Here is a 21,099-nt window from a genome sequence, read left to right as displayed (position 1 = left end):
GGGAGTAAGCATTGAAATCTAAGTTCTAGAATAATTTAAAAAATAAATTAGAATGGATTCAAAGTCATCTCAACAATAATGTGCTTTCGTGACAATCTGATGTGCTTTTTGAGTGAGAGTTATTGTTGCTCCACTGTATGTAACCCGAAGCCTGCCTTTTGCCTCTAACCTGAAATCTGAATACACCCATGGGAATGTGTCAAGCATGTGAATTTCATGCAACCTGTGTAGGGGGGCGGGGAGATTGAAAACTAGGTACCGTGTGATTCCACTACCCTACTCCTCCCTTTTGTCATTTGAAACTTTATCTGAATGTAGAAGGAACTGCTTCCAGAGATTTTGCTGTCAGTCAGGTTTACCCCTAACCCCCAAAATTAGGATGGAAGCCATTTTGTTTTAGGACGGGAAAATAACGTTTATTTTCAAATGTATCGACTAATAGCTAACAATATCCTAGGGGAGACCAAGATCAAGGAATATACTATATCGTCTAAGATCAAAATTACCCATTTGGGGTTGACTTTCAGACTTTGCTGCTTGTGACTTTGTTGAATTTTCTAAGTTGCCTCTTATAAGGGGAGTATTTTTTACCCTCTCTTGCACCAGGCACACAGAAAATTTAGAGGGCCTAGGAGCCAATTCCTCTGCCGACCAGTATCATTGTCTCCTTCCTGTTTGATAGACTTAAACAGTGGCCTCCTTCTTCTCCTGGTAGATAATCTGAAGAAGCGAATACTTCTAATGGAAGTAGAGCTGTCCTTAGGATTAGCATATTCATCAATATTTTGCAGAAGAGTATTCACCAAAATTTGGTTAGATTCCACAGGATCATTCTTCATACATTCAAGAGCTGAAATCAGAAAGGAAGTCAACTCAGATTCTCAATCTCCAAAGACTATTTACACAAACAACATTGTTTTCTACCCTCCATGTCACATTATAATATAACTTCATTTAGAATACTTTTTTGTCACTGTAAAAGTAATATTGTTTTATTGTAAAAAATGTTAAAATATAAATTGTTTATTAAAAGGGAAAGGAAGTGAAAGCATTCAAACCCAGGGAAAAAATGATATTTTCACACCTGTCCTTGCAGTATTTCTTAATTATCTAACATAGACACTTCAAATAAAAATAGGATTAGCATTTTTCTTCCCATAAAATATTACCCCATATAACACAATATCCAATCACATGATTCTACCATAATTTCTTTAATGAACACCTTATTATTGAACAATAAAGGTGTTCGCAATTTTTCACTGTTTTAAACAATAATCAACAACTATTAATTTAGATTTACTATCATCAAGCACTGTACTATGTGCTGCAGAAACAGTGGTGAATAAGAAAGACAGATTCCCCACAGTCAAAACTTAACATTCTCGCCTAGCCCATGTAGCTCAGTAGTTGAGCATCAATTTGTGAACCTGGAGGTCACGGTCTGATTCTTGTTCAGGGCACCTGCCTGGGTTGCAGGCTCCATCCCCAGTGTGGGATGTGCATGAGATAGCTGATCAATGATTCTCACCATTGATGTTCCTATCTCTTTTTCTCTCTTCCCCTTCCTCTCTGAAATCAATAAAAAGTTTATTTTTTAAAATAGAATTTAATATTCTAGTGGAGGAAAAAACAAGTAAATATAAATCAAGTGCAAAGAAGGAAATTTAACAGAATGATTAGAACAACTAACTGGGAAGGACCCTTTTAAATAGACTCATCAGGGAATGCCTCTCTGAGAAGGTGACACTTGAGCTGAGATGCAAAGAATGAGCCAGCCTCCAAGGCAGCCCCATGAAGATCAAGGGCAGAAACTCCAGCAGTGGGAGGCAGGGATCAAGTCATAGTACAGAAAATGGCCAGTGTGGCTGCCCCTTCTAGTGAGGGGGACATGATGTAGGCTAAGGTTGGAGAGAAGTCAGAAGCCAGAATTTTCAGGGCATGTGACCTAGGGTAAGGGACCAGACTTTGACCCAGAGAGTAGTGGAAAGCCACTGAAGGGGTTTAAGCCATGACATGATATGATCCAGTGTACATGTTTCAAGGAGAACCTGGCTGATGCATAGAGAGTAGTGTAGAGAGAGTAACAGGATGTCAGGAGCTGTCAAAGTGATGCAGTTAAGGAATGGGGTGCATAGTTAGAGTTGAGAAGGAGAGAGGAAATTACTTAGTGCAAAGGATAAAGGGGGCAGGAAGAGTGTTGGCTCAACAAATCTAAAAGCCAAGCAGGCCCATCAAAGTCTACAGCTTGATGTTGATCTCATATCATCAAGAACAGAAAAAAAGAGTCGGGCTTACATGATACAGAAAAATACATAATCCTTTAAAGAACCACTGGTTCTCAGCCACTGGTTTATGCAGCATTAGATATAGGTGAAAGTGTAATTAGAATGATTTTCCTTGGGAAATATTTCCTTCTATCTAGGTATTTCTAGGAGGCTGGGTGGGAAGAGGAAGGCAAGGTGAGTTCTTTGATAGATGGAGAAGTCTAGGATTTCCATTCTGGGTATACTTTCCCTGAAATTGCCCTATGGTAGCTGGAATAGGTGACTACTATACAGTAGAGATCTCAACTGTAAAACCTAAGAGAAGGCAGCTGACAAACAAAATGTCACAGTCAGAACTAAAGCCAGGGTTCAAGGCCTCAGAGGGAAGATGCTACTAACTCATCGTTAATGTGGTAGCAATAGCATGGCTACTCTCTGGGAAGCAACAAACAAACTGATATTTCCTTGGCCTAGCGACAAGTAGACTCCCTACCTGCCCTCCCAATACCACCCCCTTCCCTGGCCCAGGAGCCTGAGTCGGTTCAGCACAGGTCTTTTGTGGGACATCTATGTGGCTAGCAAAGCTTAGTGCTTCTCATATTTTGTGTTCAATCTTCAAAACAATGTTTAAGATCAAAACCATTATCCTCGTGATGCAAGTGGAGAAACTGAGGCACAGAGACAAAGTAACTGGCCCAAGCTCACATGGCTCATTAGCAAGAGATCTAGTATTTGAAACTGGTCTGAGTAATGCTGATTGTGAGGAAGAAAGTACCCCTAGAAGTCATTAACCATTTTACTCTCTGGACGAAGAGCAGTAAAGACAACAAGAACTTGTCTGTCTCCAGACAGGATTCCACCATTTCTTCAAAAACAGCGTTCCCAAAGTATTAGCTCACACCAGGCACCAGGAAACTCTAATTGGGCTCAAACTAGAGGCCAAACCCCCTGAAGATTGGCATCTGCAACACCAGAACAGCAGACCTGTGGCATTCACGTTAAGACTTTCAGACAAACACATAACGCTCTGAACTACAAAAGGGCTGAGGCATAGGAACAGGTCGTATAGAAGCATACATTCTCTTCATCTTGTCTCTACATCAAGGAAGGAAAATGTGGTAGGAAAAATAGTGAAGAATAAATAATTCAAAAATCATTTCCATTTGGTACTGGAATGAATTATACCACCCACCATTGATCACAAGCAATCTAAACTCTTCCCAGCACCCATTGGCAGAGTTAAGAACTGTGTTCAATGCTGTGCCCCCACACTCAAGTAAAACCCTAAATCTTTTCCATGGCCAAAGGCTGAATGAATCTTCAGAGTACTTATCTAACACCTGTGTATTTGTGGAGGATGTATTCCTCCCTTCCCCACTAGAATGCAAACTGCGTGAAGGCAAGGTTATCAGTTTTGTTTACGGCAATATCCCATGCTTAGAATAGCACATAGTATACAGTAGGTTTTCAATAATTAACAAATGAAATTCCTGGAGAGCAATGGCAGGGAGTCAGCAGTAGTACATCCTATATAAAACATAGGTGTGGCTATTCAGGAACTGAAGGAAACTAAGGATATTGAAAGTGAGGTAAAACTTTCTCTTCTGATAGACATTGGGAATAGCAGCTCCTCTTTCTCTACACCACCAACTCCCATTCTCTACCTCATGTCTAGGACTTTGATAAGATTAAGAATAATGGAGCCCTGGCCAGCATGGCTCAGTAGTTGAGCATTGACTCATGAACAAGGGTGTCACTGTTCTATTCCTGGTCAGGGCACATGACTGCTTGTGAGCTCAATTCCCAATAGGGTTTGTGCAGGAGGCAGCCAATTGATAATTCTCATCATTGATGTTTCTATCTCCCTATCTAACTGGCATGATGATAAATAATGTTGCCTTTCTCTTACTTCTCTTGACTTAAACTTTTATATGTAACATTCATACTGGTAAGAGTAAATAATACTTAAAATAATGTGACATTTCCTTAAGGAATCCCCCTTTCCTCCTTTCTATCTTGCCTCATTCCCTTATGTAACCCAGAACCCAGGTGCAAGGCCCAGACTCACCATTTTGTAATAGCTGCACATCTTCCTCATGTAAGTAATGCAGGTTTATCTTCTCAGCTATTAATGCTAAAGACAGAACAGATGTAAAGTCATTCCAGAATTCCTGGGCCTTTGGGCCATTCCTTTCCCAAAGCTCAGTAGTGCACAAGGATTTGTAAACCAATTTTAGCAAGGAATGCATGTGAGAGATGCTTTGCTGGCTACATGTCGGGGTCCTAGTAAAAGAACAACCCTCAGAGCAGCTGTGACCCAGGTGATAAGTGAAGCTTGCGCCAAGGATATTAGACTTCATGGGGCTCCTACACCAATAGAAAGATGGACAGAGGGTACAAGGCAATAATTTACAAAAATAAAACATGGATTGCCAATAACCAGGAAAGAATGCAAAACCTAGCTGCTGATTAAAAAAAAAATTATCCAAAACTACAAGCTTCTTTTTTTTTTCACCTATCAAATTAGTAATGATTTATAAAACACATTACCTAGAGTTGTCAAATGTTTGGCGAAATAGATACTTATATACATACTGGTAACAAGAGAAAATGAATCTAACTTTTTAGAGGGCAGTTCCAACATCCTTAAAATTTGGCATACCCTTTGGGCCCAGCAATTCTACTTATAAGAAATCATGATGACATGCAGAGATGTAACTACTGTGTCCCTGCCTATAAAAACATAAGATGACACAGTCTCAATATTAAAAAATAAGGACTGGTTTCATAAATCCATCTATACAATAGAATTAATATTATGTAGTCATTAAAAACAATGTTGACGAGTATGTAATGCATGTATTTGTGATACAGCTGTGGACCAAAGTTTATTTTTTAAAAGTTTGCCCTAACTGGTTTGGCTCAGTGGATAGTGTGTCAGCCTGTGGACTGAAGGGACCCAGTTTCAATTCTGGTCAAGGGAATGTACCTTGTTTGTGGGCACATCCCAAGTCGGGGGTGTGTAGGAGGCAGCTGATCAATGTTGTTTCTAACTCTCTATCCCTCTCCCATCCTCTCTGTAAAAAATCAATAAAATATATTTAAATAAATAAATAAATAAAAGTTCTATAGCTTCACTGGATTGAGCGACCCGTGATTGAGTGTCGACCCAGTAGGGGGCATGCAGGAAATAGCCAATCAATGATTCTCTTTCTCACTTCTTCTCTAAAATAAACTTAAAATATATATATATATATATATATATATATATATATATATATATATATATATATTTTTTTTTTTTTTTTTAAGTGCTATATATATGTGTGTGCACACACGTGTGTGTGTGTGTGTGTGTGTGTAGCATATTTTTAAGAAAAAAATTGTAGGGTGTTAGTAGTGGTTAAATCCAAATGATGTAAGTTCTGGCATTACTTATTGTCTTCTTATAGCCAGTGTGAATATTTTATGCTTTCTAACATTAACACATACTGTTATCTATATACTGTATATAAAAGCCTAAGCAACCATCACGACTGAACAGAAGACCAAATAGGCCGGCAGGGGGGTTAGTGAGGGGTGACCAGAAGACTGAGCAGCAGGCATCATGGGGTGACCAGGCCAGCAGGTGGGTTAGTGAGGGGGTGACCAAATGACCTAGCAGCAGGCTGTGTAGGGCAACCAGGCCCACAAGGCGGGGGGGGGGCTTTTGGGGGCAACCAGGCCATCAGGGTGGGCAGTGAGGGGCAACCATGCTGGCAGAAGAAGACAGTGAGGGGTGACCAAGCCAGTGTGTGGGGGGGAAGTTGGGAGTGACCAGGCTGGCATGGAGGCAGTAAGGGGAGACCAGGCCACTGGTGGGGCAGTTAGGGGCGACCATATTGGCAGAGAGGGTAGTAAGGGGCAACCAGGATGGCAGGGGGAGAGTTATGGGCAACTAGGCCAGTGGGAGTTAGTTGGGGGGTGACCAGGATGGCAGGGGGAGCAGTAAGGGGTGACCAGGCTGGTGGGAGGGGGTGTAGTTTGGAGCAGCTGGGGGTGACCAGGCCAGCATCAGGGCAGTTAAGGGCAATCAGGCAGGCAGGGGGGTGAGCAGTTAGGAGCCAATGGTCCTGGATTGTGAGAGAGATGTCCCACTGCCTGTTTAGGATCGGGCCTAAACGAGTAGTTGGATATCCCCCCGAGGGGTCCCAGTTTGGAGAGGGTGCAGGCTGGGCTGAGGGGGACAACTCCGCACCCCGTGCATGAATTTCATGCACCCAGGCTGTAGTTATAGTTTTAAACAAAAAATATTTTGGGAAATCCATGGGGTTCCAGTTGAAGCAAGTGTTTTCCTTCCAAATGCATACATTTCTCTTCCTCACAGAGCAGCATGCTGACAAGGTGGGTAGGTGCACACAGAGCCAGGACAAAGCTAGATAGCTTCCTCTTCCTCCCCAGGCCTTTCTAACACAAAATTTGGGGTCTGACAGCTCAACATCTCTAATCAGGTCAGAGCTAGGAAAGAATGTGACCAACTTCATCATACCATGCTTCTGGCTTAACCCTTTAGCAAAAGGTCAAGGAGAGCTTTCCTGCTGGAGAGAAGGGAGGAATCAGCAGGAGGGACCACCTTACCTATGAAATGGACTGCAGCTGCCCGTAGGAAGGACTGCGAGCTCTTCAGGAAGCCGAAGGTCTGAAACAGTAACTCCCCCACTAATTGTCTTTTGCATTTGCTCACCTGTGAAGTCAAGAGGAGTAATGCTGACAAGGAGAGGGGGGCTGCTGGGAACTCTACTGGAGACCTCCTTGCAGCCATGGCCCTCACACCTTGCTCACAAGCAGCAGCATTTCCTGTCTTCAGTCAGCTTAAACTATTTGAACCTGTACTCTCAGAAAGTCCCACCCCACAAAAAGTGCAGTCTCAAAATTCATAAAGAGAATTTTGCTTCTTGGTACCAAGATGATAAAGGAGAAAACTAAAATAGAGCCAGGAGAAAACTGATGTAGAGCCAGGAGACCCAGGTTTGAATACTGGCCCTGACGTTGCCTCAGTTTTTTTCATCTCAAATGTTGAAATAAAACCTACCTAACCTACCAATGGCTCCAATGGGATAACGGATGTAAAAGTGTACACTGAAAAGTGCTCTTTCTATGTAAGGCATTCCAATTCACAATACTAGCATTACTCATTTAGTTCCTAACCTACTTGTGTAGCCCTTAAATGTTTACTTTTTAACAAGGACTCCTGTCTATGGCTTGTTCTTGACTTTGCTGAAGTCACTGAAACCACAGACCTTTGTCACCATGACTGCTGATCTCAAGCCCTGAGGGCTCTTGTCTATATCTCTCCCTCTAACCAGAAGGATTCTATCCCATTGGCATTTATTAACCTTGCATGACATCCCTAGCCACTGAAGGCAGAGTTTGGGATGCTAAGAGGATCAGATATGGAGAACCAGGGATTGGCATCCCAAATGTGGGTTCTCAGAGTTTGCTGATGAGAAAGAATGAGAATCAAGGAAAAGAAAGAATACATCTTCTGTCAGCCCTCTCCTCTTTACCCACCTAGCCTGCCAGTGAGTCCATAGCATGCATATTGTAGCCCAGCTTCCTCAGAGACTCTCACTCACCAGGTGCTTGCATGTTTCTTCCAACACATGGATGTGATCATTGAGGGTGGTATGCTGAAACATCTGTGTGAAGGATGTCCAGCCAATCACAGTAGTCCACTCAGTCAGGGCCGCTCCACAAGCCTATGGGATGGAGACAAGGACATCCTAAGTCTCACTCCTACAACTCTGCAGAGCCAGGCCAGACCATGAAACTAGCCCACAAGGGGTTTGGTTGAGATTAGTAGCTGGGATCAGGGGCCTTGATCATGTCAAAGTACATAAATAGCTTCAGGGAGCAAAATCATATCAGCCTAAGACTGATGGCATCCAATAGGGGGGAAAAGTGCTCAGATTCAACCCAGAAGATGTTAGCAAAGAGGTATAGAGTGAACGCAGACCCCAGACCAGGCTCATGAAAGAGGACTAAAGGGAAGGGGCTGTGCTCTAGCAGAAAGGGTTGAATCAGGCTGAGGTTGGCAAGAGAGAGGTCACCAGTACCTTGACCACCTCGGTGTTGTTGTCCTGAAAGCTAAGCAGCAGAGGCACTAAGAATTTGTACAGATGTTTCTGGATGGCGTATCCAGGCTTGAATTGGTTGACTTTACATAACATGTGCCCCAGGGCAGATATGGCTGTGATCCTCACCTGGTCCCTCTCCTGCCATGAAGAGCAAAATGGAGGTGAGGAGGCTATGCTTTCCCTCTGGCCCTGCCTGGCTTGGCTTTCATACGCCCACATTTTGTTTTTCATGTCCAAAGGACACTGTTTTTACATACTGTAAAGGCAACATGATTTGGGTAGCTGAGTAATTCTCTTTAGCCCCCTAGAGCTAATAAGCCCTCTGGAGTTATGGCACTGTGCTCGGGAAACTAAGATTATAATTTCAGTTCTGCCATGGATTATATCTACAACATATCACTTTATTCTTTTCTGAGGATTTAGCTCAAGTATGACAAATCTTAAAAACATTAATTGTCCTAGTTATGCTGTAATTGTTTAAATCTGTATTAGCTTGTTTTAATTAGCAATGATCACATCTAGCTAAACTTTATACACTTTCAAGAGTATAGTATATATTAATTGAACAAATATTTATTGAGCACCTATCATGAGGTAGGCACAGTGCTAATTAGCAGAGATGATGGGACAAGACAGTTCCTGAATTTGTAGGATATAAAAAAGAGGTATTTTAACAAGTGGAATTATTTTTTGCACAAAACACACATGGCCAAAAGAGAGATGATTCAATGTTAGCTCTTTAATTAAAAAAAACAGGATCCAGAGAGAATCCAAGATGGAGGTATAGGTAACACCTAACTGCAGCCTCACACAACAATTTCAATCAAATAGAACTAAAATATAAAATGGACATTACCCAGAACTACAGGAAAGTCGACTGACTGGAAATTCTACAATGAGAAGGAAAGAGAAAACAAAAGGAAAATCAGAAAAGCTGTAAAAGCCTAAGGTATGGAGACACACTGCGCACACTGAGAGGATGGAGCCGGAGAGGAGGAGGTGGCTGAGTGCCTGGCTGGTGTTCCCTAGCAGGAAGAAGATAAAAGCTCCAGACTGTGCTGAGTTCCAGTTCCAACAGCACTGAACCCCAGTTCTGAGCGAGACCCTGGGGACCCAGGCTCATAGAGAGGGAGCCTGGGCTGTTAGGCAGACTCTTATGGGAGCGGCAAAAGCAGTGCCCCTGGAGGCGCGCACATTACGTGCAGAGGACGGGCGGTTGACTATACAACTGGATTGCCCTGGCAGGAAGGAGACAGGGGCTCCAGACGGCTCTGAACTCCATTTCCAACTCCAGTGCCAACTGAACTGAACCCCAGTTCCAGGCTCATTGAGGGAGAGCCTAGACTGTTTGGTAGCAGACAAAACTTGAGGGCACCTTTCTCTCAGAGGTGCTTGCAATGAGTACTGAAGGACCCTGAGGAATACTGAGACTCAGGAGCTTCATAGGGCATGGCTGACGGAAACCAAGGCTCCACCCTGAAACTCTGCCCCATCCAAGCTGAACACAGAGACTTTTAAGGCTACCAACTCAGGGGAGCTGCGAAAATGCTGAGACCAGGAAACAGGTCAGAAACAAAAGAAATGAAGGACAAAAAGCGACTGGATATAGAGTTCAAAACCACGCTTTATAAGGTTTTTCAAGAATTTCCTAGAAAAGGTTGATAAGAACTATAAGGATATGAAAAGGGATCAACTAGAAATAATAAGGGATCAACAAGAAATAATAAGAGATCAACAAGAAATAATAAGGGATCAACAAGAAATAAAGAATACATTGTCTGAAATAAAAAATATTATACAGAGTCCTAAAAACAGAATGGAAGATCGCAAGAATCAAGCCAAAGATTTGGAACATAAAGAGCCAGAAGATACTCCTCCGCAGAAGCAAGAAGACAAGAGAATCCAGAAAGTTGAAGATAATATAAGAAACCTCTGGGACAACTTCAAGCGAACCAACATCAGAATTATGGGGGTCCCAGAAGAAGAGAGAGAGCAAGATACCAAAAACATACTGAAAGAAATAGTGACAGAAAACTTCCCTCACCTGGTAAAAGAATTAGACCTACAAGTCCAGGAAGCACACAGAACCCCAAACAAAAAGAATCCAAAGAGGACCACACCAAGACACGTCATAATTAAAATTCCTAGAGCAAAAGACAAAGAGAGAATATTAAAAGCAGCAAGAGAAACAGGTAGTTACCTCTAAAGGAGCACCCATACGATTGTTAGCTGATTTCTCAACAGAAACCATTCAAGCCAGACGGGAATGGCAAGAAATATTCAAGGTGATGAATAGCAAGAACCTACAGCCAAAAATACTCTACCCAGCAAAGCTATCACTCAGATTCGAAGGCCAGATAAAGAGCTTCACTAATAAAAAAAAGCTAAAGGAGTTCATCACTGCCAAACCAGAATTATATGAATTGCTGAAGGTGGTTCTTTTGGAAGAGAAAGAAAATAAAGATAAAAATTATGAACAACAAATACATAACTATCAACAAGTGAATCTAAAAACCAATGGAATTAAAAAACCTGATGAACAATATTAACTGTTGAATATAATAGAATCAGAGGTATGGAACGGTAGTGCACTGACGATTCTCGGGGGAAAAGGGAAGTGGGGGGTGTGGGAAGAGACTGAACATAAATGTGCACCTATGGATGAGGACAATGCGGGGTGGGGAAAGGGCAGAGGGTGGGTTAGGAACCTGGAGGAGGGGGAAAAATGAGGAACTTTTGTAATAATATGAACAATAAAGGTTTATTAAAAAAACAAAAAAACAAACAAACAAACAAAACAGGATCCAATACAGTGGTGGAGTAGGTGGAAGTTACACTCACCTCATCATTTGTACAGGATCAAAGCAGAACTACAACTAAATTTTAGAACAATCCACCTAAATAACCAGCTGAAGTCCAGCTGAACAGAAGTCTTATGACCAAGGATTTACAGAAGAAGCCACATAGACACTGGTAGGAAGGACTAAAGCACAAAAAGAGCCGGTCCCACATGTGCAGCAGTTGAGAATCTGGAAAGATATTTCACGTACAAAGGTCCACTTTCAGGAGCAAAGGGCTCAACCCCACACAGTCTCCTCAGCCTGGAGCACCAGAACAGGAAGAGAAACCCACCTAAGATCTGGCTGTGAAATTCAGCGGAGATTCCATCTACTAGGGAGAGAAGGGAGTCTGCCAGAAACCCAGGAGTCCTCTTTAAAAAATCAGTGCAGAAAATGTCATTTGCAGCCACTCACCTTGGGCTCCAGTGGAGGGAAGATAGCTCAGAGCAGACTGGAGTCACACAGGGAGAGACTGGGTTTTATGGCTTCAGGGAGAGAACTAAAGCGACAGCCACCAAGGTCCTAGTGTTGAATACCTCTCCCACCACAGTCCACAGATGCCATATTTCTTGGGTTGAGCATTCCCCTGCACAGGGCATCAGCCTGTGGAATGCATTAGTACTGCCCTCCCAAATACCTGTATCTCTGCCCTGACAAACTTGCACCAGCCAGCCTGAGTTGGCAGTGCAGGCTTTCTTGGAAAGATCTTTAGAATGTTTAGGCAGATAAACAGGATGGGATGTCAGAGACTGAGTTCTATGGCTCTATGGTGAGGGTCTTTTTCCTCTCACATGCATGACTGGAGCCACCATTCCTGTGCAAAGCTGTCCATCCACATGAGCAAATATTGGTCTATTTTAGCCTGATAAATTCTGCTAGCCTTACCCAAATGATACCCTCAGATCCCACCCCATCACAAATGTCTGCAGGCCCCATGCAGGTTAAAGCTTGCAGCTGGCAGCTGATCTTGGAGTACCATGAGACATTTGCCGAGTGGCCTCAGAGGCAGCACTGGCTCCAAGTTTGTATATGTATCAACTTGGTGAATACCACTTGCCCTACCTGGTGACTCACTGAGAACCTACTTCAAATTGCATATTGCCAGAGGCAGTTTCAGTGATTGGGCCCAACAGGTAGCCAGCAGGCATTTTGGCTCCTCCCACATTCACCCTTTTCCTGCAGAGGCTGTCACAAAAGGTGGATTGTTTGTAGCTCCTAACAGGTAGCCCAGGGTCAGTTATAGGCAGCATCTGATATTCACCAGCACCAGAGTCTCTCCCAAGAGGCCTCAGAACCTAGTGGCAAGCTTCAGACCACATCAGAGCACAAACCAATTAGCTCCACAAGTGGCACATTTTGGCAGATACCAAACCTTGCTGGGGTGAATTCTACTACATGGGGTTAGACCCTACCCTGCAGCTAGTTCATACACTGAAGTCAGGGTCAATCCTCATAGTCAGCCAGCCTAAAGGTTAACCCCACCTATGGATGGGCCATCAACAATGAAGACTCAAGACAACCTTGGCTAGTGTGCTTCAGTAGGATGGGTGTCATCCCGTGCGCTGAAAGATTGCCAGCTCATTTCTTGGTTGAATCACATGCCCAGTTTGTGGGCTCAGTCCCTAATAGGGGATTGTGCAGGAGGCAGCTGATCAATGCTGCTCTCGTACTGATGTTTCTCCCTCTCTTTCTCCCTTCTTCTCTCTCTAAAAAGAAATAAAAAAAATATCATAAACATGCAACTAACATCAAACTCAACAGGGAAAAACTAAAAGATCAGAAGCAGGACAGAGATGTCCACTTCCACACTCTTACGCAACATAGTAGTGGAAGTCATAGCCAGAGCAATCAGATAAGAAGAAGAAATAAAAGCATCCAAACTGGAAAGGAATAAAGCTGTCATTATTTGCTGATGACATGATACTCTATATTGAGAATGCTAAAGATTCCAATAAAAAAAAAACAACCCTAGAATTTATAAATTAATTCAATAAAGTATCAGAATACAAAATAAGTATTAGTTAGAAATTGATTCTTTTTTTCTTTTTTTCTTTTTTTTCTTTTTGGTTGCACCAATAATAAACTATTAGAAAGGAAACCTTAGAGAACAATCCCATTTACAACTGCATGAAAATAAAATAAAATAAAATGCATAGGAATAAATCTAAAGAGATAAAAACCATACTCAGAAAACTATGGAAAACATTAAAGAATGACACTGAAGAAGGTACAAATAAATGGAAACATATACTGTGTTCATGGAAAGAAAAAATTAATATAGTTAAAATGTCCATATTACCTAAAACAATCTATAAATTTAATACAATTCCTATCATAATATCAATAGTTTATTTCACAGAACTAGAAAAAATAATTCAAAAATTTATATAGACCCAAAAAGACACCAAATAGCCAAAAACAATCTTGAGAAAGAAGAACAAAGTTGAAGGCATAATGCCACCTGATATCAAACATACTACAAGGCCACAGTAATCAAAACATCATGGTACTGGCAAAGAAAACCACAACAAAACAAAACAAGATTAACAAACAAACAAGCAAACAAAAAGCATACAAATCAATGGAACAAAATGGAGAGCCCAGAAATAAATTCTTGCTTATATGGTCAAAGGAGGCAAGAACATACAATGGCGTAAAGACAGTCAATTCAATAAATGATGTTGAAAAAATTGGACAGACACATGAAAATAAAAATGAAACTAGATCCTTATTACACCATGCATTAGAATAAATGAAAAGTGGATTAAAGACTTAAACCCATAAAAATTCTAGAAGAAAATAATAGTAAAATCTCTGACACTTCTCTTAGCAATATTTTTTTTTTTTTCTGATATATCTCTTTGGGCAAAGGAAACAAGAATAAATAAATAAATGAGACTACATCAATCTAAATGGTTTTTGTACAGCAAAGAAAACCATAAACAAAGTAAAAAGTCATCCCCGCTGGCATGGCTCAGTGGTTGAGCATCAGCCTCTGAACCAGGAGGTCAGGGTTCGATTCCTATTCAGGGCACATGTGTGGGGTGCAGGCATATGGACATGCAGGAGGCAGCCTAGCCTAACAAGGATTCTCTCATCATTGATGTTTTTATTTCTCTCTCCTTCTCCCTTCCTCTCTTTAGTCAATAAAAAAATATATTTTTTAACAAGATAACCTACTGAAAAGAGAGGAAGAAAAGATGGTGACTGGCAGGACAGAGGTGAGGGAGAGGAAGTGAGCGAGTGAGGGTGTGAAAGGAGAATGTGTGGATGTATGTGGTGTGTGTGTGAGAGTGAGAAAGGGACAGTTAAATCTCACAGGAACAGCAGGGGCTGGTGGACCAAGCTCTCTTGGACAAGGAGAGACTACTACTGTTGTGGGCACTCCCTGAACTGCAAGACTAAGGCATGGAGCCCATGCCATCTTGAAGGGGACAGCGGCCTTTTCTAGGAACTCATCAGCACCACCACCAGACAAGACTTTGACACTGACTGTGACCCAGCAGCCACTCCAGCCAAAATTCTGCTATACCAGCTGCAGACCCGCAGATCCTGGGCACTCCACCTTAAGTGCATCTTCCCCTTCCCCAGCAGCAAAACTCTGTATACAACTTTTGTGTGTTTCCAGCTGAGTTCAAGCATCCAGGGCACACCACTTCTTAGGCAGTGCCTGGGAGCCACTGGGAGCCCCTCCTAGGTGTGATTCTGTACAGACAAGGGCATGCTGCCTCGCAGTAGAAATTCTAAACTTCCTCCTCCTGAATAATTGCCCACATACACCCCAGCTGCTTAACTTCAGCACCACGGCCCCTCAAAGTGTGTCAGACCTCTGTGCCAAAAGCACTGCCAGCTCTCACATATTTCCTAAGGGCAGGCACCCTGCACCCATCTATCCACAGGGCACTTGTGGGAGCTGCTGTGAGTCCTTGCTGGGTGTGATCTCGGACAAACAGGGACGCACTCCCTCTGGCAGTAGAAATTCTGAAATTTCTCATCCTGGATACCTGCACACAGATACCTCAATTATGCGGCTTCAGTTCCAGGGCCTTTCAGAGTACTTCAGCGCCCCTTGCTGGCAAACGCACTGAGAGTGCCCCTGTGAACCTCCACTAGGAGCGTGTGCATATCTACCATAGGTGCAGCAGCAAAAGGTGAGTCTGCCTACTCCACAACTACATAAGTTTGGACAGCACAGTAATGCCTTTCCAGAAGGTAGGCCTCCTGAGACCCATCACCCCAACAGATGGTTCCTGGGTGCCACTGTGAGTCCCCACTGGACATGCACGATTTCAATCAAGGGCGCAAGACAGCAAAAATTGGGACACCCCCCTCTACAGGTACTGATTTCTAGACACTACAGTTGTACCTTTCCAGCTCACAGGCCTACATCAAGAGAATCCAAATAGCTCAAGTAGGGAGCTACACTATTTTACCAAGCCCACGAGACCTGAGAGATCACACCAGTAGCACCATCTCAAAAAGAACCTGGGTATCACACCAATCAGACCTACAATTAAAACGTTACAGCAAAACACGGGAAGACAAAAAAAAAACAAAAACAAAAAACAAAAAAGAAACAAACAAACAAACAATTCCCCAAAGAAAGAAAAAGAGGAATCACTGGAAAGGGAGTTAAATGAAATTGAGGCTAGTAGCATATCATAGAAAGAATTCAGAGTAATAGTTATAAGGATTTTTAAACAGCTGGATGACAAATACACACAACTCAATGAGAACAATAAGGAGCTGAATGAGAATGTCACCAATATGAAAAGGAACCAAGAGGAAGTGAAGAATGACATAGCTGCAATAAAGAACACAATGGAAGGCTTAAACAGTAGACTAGAAGAGGCTGAGGACTGCATCAGTGAATTAGAAGACAAGATAGGAAAAAACACACAAACACAACAGCAACTGGAAAGAAGACTTAAAAAGCAAGAGGAGAGCCTAAGGGAGCTTTGGGACAACACAAAACAACATTCGCAAAATAGGGGTACCAGAAGGAGAGGAAGAGAAGGAAGGAATAGAAAACCTGTTTGAAGAAATAATGACAGAAAATTTCCCTGATATTGGCAAGAAAAAAACTATGAAAGTCCAAGAAGTAGAGTCCCAAAGAAGTTGAACTCCAAAAAACTGACACCTAGACACATCATAATTAAATTGGCGAACACCAATGACAAAGAATCTTTAAGGATGCCAGAGAGACAGAAAGTTTAATATAAGGGATCTCCTATTAGACTATAAACTGATTTCTCAGCAGAAACACACCAGGCCAGAAGGGAATGGAATGAAATATACAAAGTCATGCAAAGCAAGGGACTGAATCCAAGAATACTATACCCAGTAAGACTATTGTTCAAAATTGAAGGTGGAATCAGGAGCTTCACAGACAAAAAAGGACTAAGGGAGTTTATTACCACCAAACCAGCAATGCAAAAAATGCTAAAGGGTTTGCTGAAAAAAATAAAAAGGCAAAGAAATAGGAAGCAAAGAAGGAACACATGGGTAAAGAATAAAAGGCAACAAACAAGTACCTATCAAGAATAACTTTAAATGTAAATGGATTAAATGCCCCAATCAAAAGATTTGCAGGGTAACTAAAGCTTCACCTTTCTAGCCAAACAACCAGAAAAAGGGAGCCCCAGGGAACTCTAAATTCAGGGAGGTCACAGTGAGAGAGGACCTTGGGAAAGTGAACATTCAAAAGGGCAATTGCTCGATATTCAGACTGACATTGAAATTACACTATGCACACAGAAGGCTAGTAGGAACTTGCAGCCTGAAATTAAATAGGCCAGTTGCCTTCTAAGCAAAACTGTGAGCATTCTCCATAGGATTTCAATGAGACTCAGAGTCACATAACTTAATGTTTATAAAGATACAATCAAAAATCACTCTGTCCAGTTTTTCTCAATTATTAGAGCATCTGCCTGTGGACCGAAGGGTCTCAGGTTGAATTCCTGGTCAAGGGCATGTACCTCCATTGCAGGTTCGGTCCTCTGCATGAGCAGGAGGCAACCAATCAATGTGTCTTTCTCACATCCATGTTTTTCTCTCTTTTTTTCTCTTTCTCCCCTGTCCCCCTTCCACTCTCTTTAAAAAATAATAAATAGAAAAAATATCCTAAAGTGAGGATTAAAAAAAAAAATCACTCTATATGTGAAGATCCAGGAAAATCTTAACTCACATGGGAAAAAACAACTGATATACCAGGTAAGATGAAACAGATATTGGAATTATCCAATATACCTCTTAAAGGAGTTATGATACAAAATACTCCAATAACAACACTGAATACCCTTGTAATAAATACAGAAATAAAAGCCTTACCTAAGAAATAGACAAGATAAAGAAAAATGGGAAATTTTAAAACTGATAAATACAAATTAGCAACACAGAGATGTCAGATGAAAGACACAAAGAACTTGAAGACAGATCAATAAAAATTATTCAATCTGAACAACAAGGAGGAAAATTATTGAAAATGAACTGAATCTTGGGACCCATGGGAGAAGAGCAAAAGGTCCAATATTTCTGTCATCAAATTTCTAAAAGGAGAGGAAAAAGAATGTGCTGAAAATATTTTGAAGAAATAATGGCTATAAACTTTTAACGTATGGCAAAAGACATGTAGAGATTTCAAGAAATTTAGGCTAAAACTAAAGAAATTCATGCCAACACATCCTAAACTGCTAAAAACTAAAGACAAATGTGATAAGGTATGTACATATATAATACCTTAATTTAAAAAAATGAGGAAAAAAAAAATTGTAAAAAGTCCTAAAATAAAATAAAGACAAATGTGAGACAAAAATAAAGATATTTTCAGACAAAGACTGAAAATTTTTGCTATTAATGGATCCTCACCAAAGAAGCCACAAAGAAAAAAAGAAGAAAATGAATCTAGAAGCGAGGAGAGAACTATAATAAGGAAAGGTAACTGAAGAAATGTGTAAACAACATATGGGTAAATCCCAATAAGTATTGACTGTATAAAATAACAACAATTGTTGTGATTATGTGAAACACCAAATTTGGGGATTTAAAAAAATGAAACTAAAATACCAGACAATACTAATTAATAAAATGGGGCAGTGTAATCAAACTTTAAGGTTCTTATATTGTTTGGATGAAGGGTAAAGATTATTTTTTTGCTTTGTCAAGTCAAATATACATGTTGGACTTTAAAAGTAACAAAAAAAATAGATGAATCATGAAGTGAGTCTCCAGACTCTTAGAGATTATGAGACTGATACAAAAATAATTCAAATACAAGGTTCAAATATTAAAAATGGGTAGATGCCAGAACAGGAACACTGTAAGTAAACATACATCTCTGATGTGAAGTCCCTTCAATTCAAAATGTCTCTGCTCTGTAAAGAGGATGAGAGATGGAGTGGGTTGTTTGGGCCTGGGAAATTCAGATTTCTGAGCCTTTGGGTTCTTGTAACAAGGCTCCTAGCATTCTAGGGTTCCTGAGTTGTTTGGAAGGAGGGTACAAATTATGAAAGAAGTTATGATCTTCAAGTCTGCAGAAGAAGATCATTGGAGTCAAAACCAATTTTATATCAGTATGTCACATTTTCCCCTTCAGTGGCTCTGTAGTAAGAGAATAAGTGGATAAGTGCTACATCTGTATGTATTAGGGAGTGAATTTTGGACCTGTCTAATGTACTGCTTCAAGTAGCCAAGTCTCCTTTTATCTGCCCCTCAGTGATTTTACCCTTCCACCAAGTCCCCTAGCCCTGCCCCAGTACCCTTAATTCAGATTCCAGGGTTCACCTTTAGCCCCAGCCCATGCTATACTGTTCCCAACTAATCCTAGAAACTTAGGCCCATACATCAGTGATGAGTGGATGCAGATGCTTCGAAATGCTGCAGAACACCTCCTTGACCTCCTCTCCTTGCCCATGGTGGATGATGTTCTGGAGGGCCTTCACTGCCTGAACTGTCACTCGAGCCTCGCTCTTCAATAAGTCATGCAAGAATGGAACCAGGCTCCTCATAGACTGTGACTATTTGGAAGAAGGCAGAGATTACTTACCACCTGGGGACCATGTGACACTTTAGGGATAGGGTCTTGAGAACACAGATGGCACCTAAAAAATAACAGACCTAGGGAATCTAGGGGCTAGATGTATAGAGGTAGTGGAAGGCTGGTGCTCAGGGTGTTTGGAAGGCCAGATGGCCAGGCTATGTAAGTTTATAAACTGGATGTTGTACTGCCCTGGGATGTGGGGTTAAGAAATATACTGAGCTATGGGTAATTAAGAGGCCCTGAGTGGTTCAGAGACTAACATTTGATTCCCATTGGGACCCCCACTTTTACTTGAGTTGGGTGCAGTGCCATGTTACTGATTCCACGGAGTCCAATTTCTTTCATGATGAGGTTGGGCTCCTCAGTCCACTTGATTAGATCTTCCACAAATTCTTGACCCAGAGTCTGAGCCACTGATGGATGCCAGAGGAGCTGTGGAAGCAAGGATACTACAACGATGGGTAGAGAAATGGTCATGGGAACATGCTGCTTCTCTAGCTCCCCCAAGGCCGCACACTCAAGTAAGAAGTGTGACCAGTTGAGAGCAGTGGTAGATATGTCCACATGGGGTAGAGTCTAAGGCAATGGAGGATAACACTGATAATGTTAGCATTTTGGGCCAGATCCTGGGATCCTAAAATCATTCTGGGAGGACTAAAGTTGCTATTCCCCTCTCAGGCCTTTTTTTTTTTTTAACCAGGCTCTGAGTTGGCAGGGAAGCAATCCACACTCAATTCTATTCTTTCTACTTCCTGGGGCAAATTATTTAACATTTCTGTTAAATGTTCCTCAGCTACAGGAAATGTATGGCTAGGGCTGCGGTCCTCTCCCCAAGCTTTCACCTGTGCATAGACGGTCCTGGCCAAGATCTTCTGACGATTATCTACGCTGTTGAGATTATTCTTTGCAAGGTTCAGAATTCGGTGCAGCAGGACTGGCTCACAGTTCTTCACAATGCCACTGGGATGGGGCAGAGGAAGCCAAGAGTTGCTGGGTGGGGAGTGGGCAGTGGTGGAGGGGAGGTGGCAAGAGAACAGTATGCACAGAACAGGAAAAATGTGAAGGCTGAGGTCTGGGAGATGAGGAAGGGAGGGTTAAAGGCTGCTGTAGGTGAGTGCTGTGCCCTGGAAAATTGGCACTGGGGGCTAGAGTGGTATTAGGCATGCTGGGGAAATGGTCCCACCTTGTCAGTTCCGTGATCCCTATGTAGTAAAATTTAGGGCAGGTCAGAAGATCCCAGCACTTGTGCTCATCTGCATAGACCAACACTCCATCATGTTCAGCTGCAAACAACACCAGCTTCACCACCTCTAGGGCACAACTGAAGACCAATCATCACCAGGTTTGTGAAAAGAAGAAACAGAAGGATGGACAAGATGTTATGCTATAGTTTTGCATCCTTATCCTGGCAAGCCAGGAGACTGTTCTCTAATATGGTAACTAGCTGGATCATTCTTTCCAGCTGATGATAAACCATGGCAATATGAAACCCGTATCCAATTGTTTGTCTGCTCACTGCTTCAACCTTGGTGCTCATCCAACCACAGAGTCTTGTACAGAGACTATAGAGATATGCTAGTGCCACAGCTTTCAAATTCTGCTCTCCAGGTATAGAAGTGTTAGGATGTCTCTTCACCTCCACACCACGGAATTTCTGTGGTTACTGGTTTTCTTTATTTTCTTACTGTAAGCTTTCAGTTGAGTAGAATACCCTGACGTTTTTTTTAAAAAAAGTCTGACAACTACTTATTTAGTAGTTCAACACCCATTTTACTGCAGAAAACAGAGTAGTGACTTGCATGAGATGGCACAGCTAGTGACAAAGCTAAGCCAGAGAT

At 41.8% G+C, this 21,099-nt stretch overlaps 1 protein-coding gene across 1 annotated transcript in view; it reads right to left on the bottom strand.

The window, feature by feature from the left end:
* Positions 1–587: 587 nt before the first annotated feature.
* Positions 588–21,099, bottom strand: part of LOC311619648 (maestro heat-like repeat-containing protein family member 7) — a gene marked incomplete at both ends in the record, with an annotated part of 30,209 nt that continues 9,697 nt past the window's right edge. The window contains 7 exons of the mRNA XM_084878229.1: positions 588–850; positions 4,336–4,401; positions 6,885–6,990; positions 7,883–8,005; positions 8,363–8,521; positions 19,065–19,238; positions 19,553–19,837. Of these exons, the coding sequence (XP_084734355.1) occupies positions 588–850; positions 4,336–4,401; positions 6,885–6,990; positions 7,883–8,005; positions 8,363–8,521; positions 19,065–19,238; positions 19,553–19,837 (1,176 nt within the window). The remainder of the gene's footprint in view (positions 851–4,335; positions 4,402–6,884; positions 6,991–7,882; positions 8,006–8,362; positions 8,522–19,064; positions 19,239–19,552; positions 19,838–21,099) is intronic.

Source organism: Pipistrellus hanaki (assembly GCF_964339955.1).
Source record: "Pipistrellus hanaki genome assembly, chromosome: 3".
NCBI lineage: Eukaryota > Metazoa > Chordata > Mammalia > Chiroptera > Vespertilionidae > Pipistrellus > Pipistrellus hanaki.
This window is presented reverse-complemented; position numbering and strand designations above follow the sequence as displayed.